Source organism: Euprymna scolopes, chromosome 43 (genome assembly GCF_053919585.1).
Source record: "Euprymna scolopes isolate OS-2025 chromosome 43, ASM5391958v1, whole genome shotgun sequence".
NCBI classification, from domain to species: domain Eukaryota; kingdom Metazoa; phylum Mollusca; class Cephalopoda; order Sepiida; family Sepiolidae; genus Euprymna; species Euprymna scolopes.
Genome location: NC_136524.1, coordinates 6,643,864 through 6,656,694, shown reverse-complemented (window position 1 = coordinate 6,656,694; position 12,831 = coordinate 6,643,864). Strand labels below are relative to the sequence as shown.

At 31.4% G+C, this 12,831-nt stretch overlaps 1 protein-coding gene across 1 annotated transcript in view; it reads left to right on the top strand.

The window, feature by feature from the left end:
* Positions 1–12,831, top strand: part of LOC145268380 (collagen alpha-3(VI) chain-like) — a 155,605-nt gene that overhangs the window by 37,297 nt on the left and 105,477 nt on the right. The window contains exon 2 of the mRNA XM_080123937.1: positions 3,336–3,399. Coding sequence (XP_079980063.1) covers positions 3,336–3,399 — 64 coding nt within the window. The remainder of the gene's footprint in view (positions 1–3,335; positions 3,400–12,831) is intronic.

The following is a 12,831-nucleotide window of genomic DNA, read 5'->3' as shown; positions in this document are numbered from 1 at the left end:
ATAACCAATATATGATTGTCAGGGAGGTTTTAGAAAGTCAGAAATCGTTGGCTAGTATCGAACGTAAAAACATACACTTCGCCAATGGGGAGGTGGCGGAATTAATAATTTCTAATAAGGTTACACAATACCCCCCCAAGTCCTAAAAAATTTGAAGCAAAATTCTTTTCATAACCTGAACATTAATAGTGCTTAATCGAGAAGAAGTGTGACAGATTGGGTCTCTTCGGTTAAATCAATATATATGCAATTTCAGCGGCTGGCTATGAATACAACATTAGAATTTTAATTAATACAAGTTAAAGGAGCTGTGTTTGACGTTTATATCAAAGCGGTTCGTTGGAAAAACACTGTGGACACGCGTCAGTATATAAAAGAATAATGACAACATTAACAGGAATTTTCATGTCCACAGTGTTTCTCGCAAACTGCATTGATATAGCCTTCAAACACAACTACTTTCACACTAAGCACAATGCTTCAAGTAAATTACAACATCCTTCTAATAAAAGTGAACTATTTGGAGGAAATAAGGAATATCTGGAACATTAACAATAATAAACTTCGCTTGATCTTTAACGTCAAAGAATCACGCAAGTTTCTAATTTGGATAATTAGATCAACTTTATAAAACAAAAGAACATCTAAATATTTTAATAACGACCGAATTGATGGAGAGGGAGTGTGAAAACGACGGACATTCCAATTATCTAATCAATCAACATCTAAGAAACAGGACGGGTGTGTGTAGAATTTAGATCCTCAAATAATTACATGGCGGCTTGAATACCGAAGATAAAGCTACATAAGACTACAACATTAATAAGACCTGCCTTAATACTGCCAGTATGTAACAGAAGAAACAAATTAACAAGAAATAATTCTGCAACCAGGAATTGAACTAATGACATTTAGGTATGGACCAACCGTTAAAAAGAAACGGAATATCATTACTCTTACGACTATTTGACCGGTGGCCGTTTTGGCCAGTGAGAGTTTTAGTAAACAGAAGTTTTGGCAAGCGAAAAAAGAAAGTGTAAGTTTGTAAACAGACGTTTCGACCAACCAATCGTTTTGACGAACGGATTAAAGTCGCGATGAAAGAAATTTTTATATATTTTTTATTTAAGAAGATTTTCTTTAAATGATCGTCATTTAGAAAATGAATAGTTTCTAAGTCGACTACTTCACTTGTATTAGTCAAAATAAACGCTGAAAATACATACGTTTGAAATTATTATGCTTAAAAATATATATTAAAGCGAACATTTTTGAGTTCACGCCATAATCGTTAATCTCGTACTCCCAGCGAATAATAATATCATATTTTAGTTTTAATAAATTATTTAACTCTTTTACTTTTATTTCGCTTTCTATTTTTTACTGATTTAATCAAAAGAGTACTTAGCTGAATGTTCATATGTTCAAAATATTTCAGATTTCGATACAAACTTCGAAACGCAGTAGGAGGTTATAACACAGACACACAGACACACACAGACACACACACATACACACACACACATATATATAATAAGATATTATTGGTTTCTTTAGTCCCTCTTGTAGTTTGTCTTCGATGTTCATTTAAATAAAACTTAATGAACAAACATGCATGTCACTGATGTTTTATAAAAACATTAGCTATTTAAATATTTTAACAAAATTCTATGAATGCGATATTGTTATTTACATAATTAGTATTATACCATGATTATATATTGCTATTATCGTATCTGCAATCTTCAGATCGTCATGTATTTCATATGTCACACACACACACACATACACACACACATATTAGAAGGCGTTAAAGACGTATATAAATATTCTTTAAGAGTAGACTTATCAAGACATGTAAAGCTAACAAGTATGCTGGAGTTTAAATAAAACCCTCCTCTGATGAAAAGCATTAGGCTTCGAAATACCTAGGTATAAAGAGCATAAAACACCTCCTCAAATATGTTTTATTTTCAAAATATCTAAACGTGTACTTATATCCAATTGTTTTCTTTTCAAAACATCTTATAGTTGACTTTCAAAATTAACGTTAAATTTAATTCTAAGACTATACTTAATATTTTCTATCTGCCGTGATTGAAGGAGAAATCTAGACTGCAACATTAAAAACCGAAATGTGATTAGGAGGAGTAAATGCGACAACAACAAACAAAAAAAAAACAGCAAATGCCTTATATCAATAAGGGAAAGTCAACCAATATTAATTGTGTTTAGTAAAATACATTAATAATTTCATTAATAATAAAATAATATTGACTCTTACGAAATTGTTACATTAAGAACTATATTCTATTACGCTTAGAATAAACATATAACGACTTGAAATACGAAAGTGAATTCATGTATAAAAGAATTGAATATCGTTTATATAAGAGGAAAAAATATATATTTACTCCTTGGTGTAAATTTTCCGTTAGGCAAGTAATAAAAAGAACATAGCATAGGGTAGTAGTAAGTGAATTATTACATATAAAGTAAAATTGGAGTTGTATATAAAGGACTGAATATGGGGTATATATGAAGAAATAAAGTGTTTGGTAAAAGAAAACGTGCTTGAAAGGTCCGACCAATACCGCACGCATCATTAGCTCTAAATATATATAATGCTATTACTAAGCTGTATCATTAGCTCTAAATATATGTCATGCTATTACTAAGTTGTACCATTAGCTCTAAATATATGTCATGCGATTACTAAGCTGTATCATTAGCTCTAAATATATGTCATGCTAATACTAAGATGTATCATTAGCTCTAAATATATGTCATGCTATTACTAAGCTGTATCATTAGCTCTAAATATATGTCATGCCATTACTAAGCTGTATCATTAGCTCTAAATATATGTCATGCGATTACTAAGCTGTATCATTAGCTCTAAATATATGTCATGCTATTACTAAGATGTATCATTAGCTCTAAATATATGTCATGGTATTACTAAGCTGTATCATTATTTATCTGAGAAGCTTGGAAGAGGAAGCCCACTATCAATCCCCAATCAGTTGGCACAAAAATGCCACATAAATGTCATAAAAATGTCACAAAAATGCGTGTAATATTTCATAATAGTAGATTGTTTTCATGTGTGTTGTTTTATAAACACTTCACGGAATATGCCTATATGAACTTACTGCACTTTCACCTCCTTCCAAACGAAAATACCAGACTGGACGCAAAACCTCACTCCCTTATGTGACCGCTCGTGTAAGATAGCCCTATTCCTTGGATACAACCCGGCCATTCATATATGTACTTATGTATACTCTTAAGGCGATTTAAAATTAGTGTTTTTCTTTTGTCTTAATTTATAGTGTGCTTTCATTTTGGATGATGACGATGATGCGTCCATACGTTTAGGCGGTTCTTCAACTGAAAGTAAGTAGCATGTTTCATATAAAGAGTGCATTAAGTGAATACTTAAGATATCTAATCTTAATCTATTCTTCATTTTTGTAGATTTTATTTTACTTTTTGGTGTCTTTTATCATTTCCATTTTTCTTTTTCTGTATGTTTTCTTGAAATATATTAAACAATGTCATTTTTAAAATCACTTATACAATGTCATTTTAAAAAATCAATTAAACAATGCCATTTTTTAAAATCAATTAAATAATGTAATTTTTAAAATCAATTATACAATGTCATTTTTTAAAATCAATTAAACAATGTCATTTTTTTTTTAAAAACAATTATACAATGTCATTTTAAAAAATGAATTAAACAATGTCATTTTTTAAAATCAATTAAACAATGCCATTTTTTTAAATCAATAATACAATGTCATATTTTAAAATCAATTTAATAATGCCATTTTTAAAAATCAATAAAACAATGTCATTTTTTTAAAAGTCATTATACAATATCATTTTTAAAAATCAATTAAACAATGTCATTTTTTAAAATCAAATAAAAAATGTCATTTTTTAAGTCAATTATACAATACCATTTTTAAAAATCAATTAAACAATGTCATTTTTAAAAATCAATTAAGCAATGCCATTTTCTTGAAATCAATGAAACAGTCGTTTTTATCCTGTGAAATTCCAACAATTATAGAAAAACAAACCTTTCGAATGCAAATCGTTTACACTAGAAACCTACGGCAACCCTTAAAGCGTGTTTCATAAAAGTCTGCTTACATTTCGCTCCGTTTACAAACAATCACATTTTACCCCACTAAACTGATTCTCTCAAATGCAAAAATCTTACAAAGAATATAGCAAATATTTTCGCGTTCGTACAATGAAATCATTTCACGGAACTCACAATCACTGCTTCAATTTCTTTCATAGGCTTATTTTTTTATTAGGACACCATTTATTATTTCGTTTCTTAAATAATACTCTTTCGTACATATTACGATAAACTTTTAACTTAAACAACAAAAGCTTCCTAACGTCCAATTACATTGTGTCCCTGTTCCTGAATATAATCAGGGAGTCACAGGATACTGCAAAAATTCTATATCAGCAGCGTCATCTGCATATATTCATAATACATGGACCCCCACTGCAATTTTATGATGATACGTCTCTAAAATATGTAACATATAGTTTTTAAATAATTGTTTTATTTAAGTATTCACATTTGCGATCCAGCTTTTTATTGATTTTTTTCTAATGCGTTCCGATATATATATATATATATATATATATATATATATATATATATATATATATATATATATATATATATATATATATATATAATTGTTGAGCTGGATTAAATCCGACGATATGAAATAAAATGGAGGTGGAAGGACCTGGATACTCAACGTTTCGCCCGATTTATGCGGGCTTCTTCAAGAGGGATGGTCATGACCATCCCTCTTGAAGAAGCCCGCATAAATATATATATATATATATATATATATATATATATATATATATATATATATATATATAGAGAGAGAGAGAGAGAGAGAGAGAGAGAGAAATTAAAACTGTAAGTTGAATTTTACAATAAAAATTTATTGCTTTTTCTTTTTAAGCCAATGATGAAGGTTCTTATTTTGGATTTCTTTCTTCTTACTATTAGATCCAATTTGATTAGGGACAGATTTTTCTTATGACTACTGCACTGCCCGCAAAAAGCAATTTCCGTTATTTCAGCTGTTTTTGTAAACATTCCAATCGGATTTTTGAAAACTTTTCAGTCGGATTATATACATCGTCACGCTGGACTTATTTTGGAATACATTCTATCTAAAGAACTATTTTGCATTTTGGATTAACTTGAGAGGAGTTTCATTCAAGCTGAAATATTATGCGCGGTTTGTTTTTATATTAGTTTTTTACATATCCAATATTTTTTCATGTTTTTATTTTACAATTTATAACTAAAATAAATTGCGGTTTTACTTAATGCCTTAACTAGCAAATTCTAGCATTGCTGCAAATATAATTTGCTGATTTCTTTATGTCCTCTGATGAGAATAATAATAAGAATAGCATTCTTTGAAACTCCGCGGAATAAGAACTTTGTAAATTGTTTTTTGGAGTATTCAGTCGAACAATAAATTTTGGTTGTAAAGTGCAACTTACAGTTTTAATTTTCTTTCTCTTATAATAAGCACTACTCTCTATTGTGTACTTAGAAAGTCGCCCATTTTTTATTTGGACGTAAACAAATACTATTTTATTATTTATTTATTATTTTTAAAAAAATAGTTATATACGGACATGCATGTTTCGGGGCTCTACCCCTCTTCAGTGTAGCTTGACTGTTATTAGGAATCGAACCCCGGACCTTACATATTTCTGTCCATTACGCTATGATGCCAAAGACAATTATTTATTATTTATTGTTTAGTTTTTATCGTTTTATCGATTCCTAATAACAGTCCAGCTACGCCGAAGAGGGATATAGGCCTCAAACATGCACGTCCGTAGATTATTGTTTTTTAAAAAAAAATAATAAATAAATGAATAAATAATAAAATATTATTTGTGTATTTCCAAATAAAAAATGGGCGCCTTTAAAAAAAAATCACCCGATCTCCAAGGTGGAGACGCTAACCTTAATATCGTTTAAAAAATCAACAACAAAATCTACGTAAATATATAAACAATAACAACTAAATAGTAAATTGCCTTTGGCATCATAGCGTAATGGATTAAGACGCGGGACCGAAATATGTAAGGTCCGAGGTTCGATTTTTAATAACAGTCAAGCTACGCTGAAGAGGGGTAGGGCCCCGAAACATGAATGTCCGTAGATTACTGCTTTTAAATAATAATAGTAATAGTAATAATAATAATAATAATAATAATAATAATAATAATAATGTTGATAATAATAATAATAATAATAATAATAATAATAATAATAATAATATATATATATATATATATATATATATATATATATATATATATATATACTGTGTCTGCAAAATCAAGACTTCAAGACAAGGTGTTGATGGCAAAAAAAAGTGTATTTAATTTTACGTTACAATTGTTTCAATGTCCAGTTCGACAATTTCAAGCATTATATCGTTTGAAAATTTTAAAAACCAGCATTTCTTCAGACTTTATGAATAAACACAATTTTGGCAATGTAGCATTTTTTGAATAGACAGAAAAAAGGGGGGGTGGAATCCCTAACGGGAAAAGCATGCGATAAACATTTACCTTACCGTAACAATAATCAAGGTAAATGTTTCTCGCATGCTTTTCCAGTTAGAGATTCCCCCTTTTTATCTTTCTATTCAAAAAATGCTACATTGTCACACATATTTTTACATGTAAGAAATCTGTCTAAAATGAATTACGCACTTTGTTTTTCGCTGCTAGTCGACTGTAGCATGAATAGCTTATGAAACAAGCGACTTTCACAGCAAATCGGCAAAACAACAGGGAGTAAGGGACCTCTCTAACAACGACTTTGAGGCGCCCAGGCAAGTGGATCGAACTGATTGAACTAAGCAGTCACGAGCGACTTCAGCGTCTTCAGCGACCAGCTCACTCCTGCAGCTTCCATCGACTCCAGCTCACCCTTGTAGCTTCCTGCGACTCCAACTTACTTCTGCGATGACTGTAGCGGCTCTTCAGCTTATTGCTACGAATTCCAGTTCATTTTACAGTTTTCATCGACTTCAGCTTCCAGCGATTTCACCGCTGCAGCTTCCAGCGACTCCAACACACTCTCGTAACGATTCCAGCTCACTCTAGCGGCTCTCCAGCTTACTCCCGTGTCTTTCAGCGACCCTAGCAACTTTCTAGCTTACTCCTGCAGCTCCCAATGACTCCAACTTACTCCGCGGCTCCCAAAGACTCCAGCTTACTTCTGCAGCTCCCAACGACCCCAGCTTACTCCTGTGGTTCCCCAGCTCCAACGACGTCCGGCTACATACTCCAGTTTCCACTAATGTCATGCTATTACTAAGCTGTATCATTATTTATTTGCGAAGCTTGGAAGAGGAAGCCCACTATCAATCCCCAAGCAGTTAGTACAAGATCCGTACCAGTAACCACTGACCTTCAGCTTCCAGTTTCTACCTAAAGGCCCCACAAAATCTCATCCTCACGAATATCCTTTTCTCGATTCGGCTTATCCTGAATCTCTGGCCGTACATTTGACCATTTATTTCTTGGTAAAAATAAAACATGATACATGTCGTCTTTAAACAATCATCTTTATTGTCCTCCTTTTATTGCTATTACTGTTACCTCTGCTATTATTAAATAAACAAACAAATAAATAAATAAACAAATGAATAAATAAACAAACAAATAAATAAACAAATAAATAATAAAATAAATAAATAAACAAATAAACAAACAAACAAATAAATAAATAAACAAACAAATAAATAAACAAACAAATAAATAAACAAATAAATAAACAAATAAATAAACAAATAAATAAATAAATAAATAAATGAATAAACAAATAAATAAACAAACAAATAAATAAATAAACAAATAAATAAATAAACAAGTAAATAAACAAATAAATAAATAAATAAATAAATGAATAAACAAATAAATAAACAAACAAATAAATAAATAAGCAAATAAATAAATAAACAAGTAAATAAATAAATAAGCAAACGAATAAATAAATAAATAAACAAATAAATAAATAAATAAGCAAATAAATGAACAAACAAACAAATAAAAAAATAAATAAACAAATAAATGAATAAATAAATAAATAGATAAACAAATAAATAAACAAATAAATAAATAAACAAATAAATAAACAAATAAATAAATAAATAGGCGTGGTCAAAATAAGATATTAAAAGATACTTCTTAATGTTGGGACAAAAAAGAAGCTTAAAGATGCCTCTCTACGGCAAGGACCCGACTCCACAAACTAGGAAGTCAACAGCCAAGTTCGGAAGGAACACTACACAAAAAAAGACGAATGGAAAGCTGAAACGATTTAAGAATAATTTTGAATAATCATTGAGAGGAAATAAATCTGCAAGAAATTCAAATTAAAAATATGTTATTGATTCTCAGAAGAATTAATTGTATTCTCACAAAAATATCAACATTTCTACTAAAAAACGTAAAAATGTATATTTTTAAAATATTTGAATTAAATAATTGAATATTAATTGTAAAAATAGGTCTCGTTAAAAAAGGGGACGACGTAAAACAAATAAAAGAAGGTAACTCCTCTACCGCTTAGAAAAGCGAAAATTAAAGACAAATAAGCAACTGCTTATATCGCTAATAAAAAATAAGCAACTGCTTATATCGCTAATAAAAAATAAGCAACTGCTTATATCGCTAATAAAAAATAAGCAACTGCTTATATCGCTAATAAAAAATAACAATAACAGATCTAACGACTTGATATTAGTATGAAAAGGAAGATGTTTTAAGTAAATGTCGCTGTAGTTGGTGTAGATCTATCATTTGGTATTACAAATCCAGGTTTATGAATCCAGGACGATTTTTCAAAATAGTATAAGGCTTATTCGTTTTTTAGTGTTGTGAGATATGTAGAGTCATCCTTATAATGGATGAACTTATATGATTGAAGATACATTTCTTTATAAGGGTGAAGGTAGATACTATATTGTTATGAAACTATCTGGAGTTAGATATGTTTTCATTGTTACTGGTACTCGCATAGATATTATTAGATATATTGATAACATTAATCGGATTGATGACATCTGAGCTATGAAGATAGAGTAATTGGTAGTGTAGGCGAGATGGCTATTTTCAACACTGGAGAAAGATACATCAGGTGAAGCGAAAGGAGGTTGATAAGGTAAAATGGTGTATAGTGATCAGGTTTATTTATAGCGTTTATAGTAACAGTCGATGATTTATGGAAAATTAGGGAAAATATGAGAGTAAGATGGAGGAGTATTTAAGGAGTTAGAAATATTCGGTGAAGGAGGAAATTACAGATTAGATAAGGAGTTTGCTTCTTGAGAATACAAGCGCACTTTGTATAAAGAGTTGTTTTATAATGAGCGGTGATATTTGTCATATCAGTTACAATTATCACGGCATCTATTTATGGTAGTCCATCCATGTGCCTATTTACAATGCCTCCCCACGAGACAGAGTTAGACACCAGGGACGTGGAGAAAAGCTACAAAAATAAAAATTGTCTCAGTCGTGAAAGATTTCTCCTCCACTAAAAGAGAACGAGAAATGGAAGTGCCGCATCTGAAGAAAAGATACTACACTTTGATCTCGGCCAAAAGGCCAAGTCCATGTGGATGACAGTATTTATTTGCTTCCCCACTGAGCAAATTAGGCACAAGGCCGTTTTTTAATGTGGAGATGGAGGGAGGGGGGAGGGAAAGGGGGATCCTGCTCCCGAGAGGTGGGAAATGGGAGCTGGATAGTAACTGTGGTCGTAGGGTGATCCCTACCTTGACCAAGTTCAGATATGTGGAGTTATCCCCACATATGGTCTTTGCTAGTCATAGCTAGTCTTTGCCTGCAGCATCCCGGCCAAAAGGCCGGCCAGATCCTTCGGGTGGATGACGACGTCTTCTTCATCAATTTTTTTTTACTTGACTCTGTTACTCTATTGATGACTGTGAAGCCCGATGCGTGATCTACACGGCTTTGCACAGATTGAGCACAGGAAGACAGCATTTGGGTTTCGATGGTGAGTGGTTGCCGCTCCTCGATGTATCTGTGTGCGATGCCACGTAGCTGCTCGCTCATGCTGGTTGTTCATGAAGGCCATCCTGCATTCACATGTGGAGTGCAAAGTGTCTCTGTCCGTTGCCAAAGTCTCCATTTATTTATAAAGGATGAAAGTTGTTGTCCTTTATTATCTTTATAATTTGAATCAGGTTATGCATCGTTATGGAACAAGAGATTTATATTATGTCTTATTCAGTATAGAGCATCATTTTTGTGGGTGCTCGAAATTATTCTAATTAGTTAAAAGAGTTCTCGGTGTATATTAGACTTTTCATTACGGCCATCGGGGAAGTTAAACCAAACGTTTCCCCTTTTGTTAGGTTTATGAAGGTTTGTTTGATAAGAAAGTAAAACTAGAGCATTCATCTAAGTTAAAGAAATCAGTGTCCAAAACTTGAAGGAAATGTTTATTCTCAGTATTGAAATCATTCATTCAAGAGCACTGTGAAATAAATAAAGGGTTCCGCTCGTAATTCCGTCCAAATTCCCGAGTTCGACGGAAACATTCCCGTGTTTTCCAAGATACACATAAAGAAGGTCGATAGATCGAAACGTTGAGAAAATGGCACTCAAGATGATCCAAATAATACGAATAACCGATCCTCATCTAAAAAATTCTGAAATTATCGATTTTATTTCAATAATAATTATTTCTAATTAAAGGTATTTTTTATAGAATTAAAAAGCATGTAACTTAATCTTTTAATTGTTTTAAATAAGCGATGGTACATGTACATTAAAGATAAATTATTACGTATTTAGCAGCCATTTTACGACTAGTAGTTGTATGTAAAGCTCCTCTTTTCCACACTTTCCCATTTTTTTTTTTAATTTTCAAATTTCACCGAATCTTATTATGCTCTCCTTCTGATGCTTTAAAAACCTTGATTTTCGAAAAGAAAATCGGATTTAAAATATAACGATTCTCTTTGTTGAACATACAGACAATAAACTTTGACTCTTATTCATAAATACATAAATTCTTTATACACTCTCAAATACATATATATATATATATATATATATATATATATATATATATATGTGTGTGTGTGTATATATATGTATATATATATGATTTTCAGAATGTGAGAGATTATATATAATAAATTTCACAGCCAAACAACGTCGCAGCCCACAAGAGCCATGACAGTCAACGAACCGAGAGTCCAAGACTCGAGCTTCGCCCTCATTTGGACTCATCAGTTAGACACATCCGAACTCGGATTTGAAACCCGTGACTGTGACGTTGTTTGGCTGTGGAATTTATTATATATAATCTTTTACATTCTGAAAATCATATCATAACTTACTCACTTGGTTAGCATTGTTGGATGGCATTGTCCTTTCGAGTTAAAACTCCTACTTGTGAGACATCGGCTAGGGGTTATTAGCTGGTTGGATGACCGCGTCCCTTGTCGAGACGAAGTGGGTTCATTTCACAGTCGGATTTCGGCGCGGTTTGCTTGATCTGTGTTGGTTATTAGAAATTCTTGTGTGCGGGGCGTTTGGTCAGTTGCTGATGTGTCTAACTAATGAGCCCAAACGAGTGCGAAACTCGAGTTTTTGACTTCCGGTTCGTTGACTGTCATGGCTCTTGTGGCTGCGACGTAGTTTGGCTGTGAAATTTATTATATATATATATATATATATATATATATATATATATATATATATATATATATATAAATGTTTGGAGGTAAAAAAATTATAAATAGATTTAAATAATATGTGCGGAAATTTCTCGAGAGCTCTTTCGGCTATCATCTCTTCAGGGGAAAAATCGATAGCATACAAAATAATATTATTGGCGAAATTAAAGAGCTTTACGGGTGAATTTATAAAAAATTACTTGCCAATAATGGATTCTTTTAAAGTACGAGACACAAAAGTCAAGTATCATGTTTCAATCGTGCGCTAAACAGAAACCTTCTTTTCGGACGCGCCCCTGTCATATAAAAAAAACATACTGTTGATTTTATATGCCGGGCCTTTTACTTGTGTGGTGATAATGGCTTGAATTAAAGCGAAAAATGCAAAGGCAACTATCATAGTTCGATTGTGCTCTAAAACGAAATATTAATTTCGAACACGCCCCAGTCATATAAAAGAATCTACTGTTGATTTTGTATGTCTGACATTTCTGCTCGTGTGGTAATAAAGCTTCTCAAATGCGCTGTCGATGTAGGCTGTATAAGATGTTAATTTTAGTCACAATCGCCTAATCATTCTTTCATTGGATTTTTTTCGATTATCGATTATCGATTATCGATACTTATCGAAAAAATTCAGGTACAAAACCAGTCACATGAAGTACATTTGTATGAAAAAAAACAAAAAAAAACAAAAAACATCGACCCAACCGTTTATATATATATATATATATATATATATATATATATATATATATATATATATATATATATATATATATATATAAACGGTTGGGTCGATGTTTTTTTTTTTCATAAATTCACATAAATTTTATATACGAAAGTATAGATTTATGCGTAAACTTTAAGTATTTACTTCAAAAGTGCTCAATACGTAGGTAGAGCTAGTTAGTAATTTATAAAATATATATGGCGATTAAGCTACACTGAATATTCGGCGTTTTATCCACTCTAGCCTGAGGAATCCTAGAGTGGATGAAACGCCGAATATTCAGTGTAG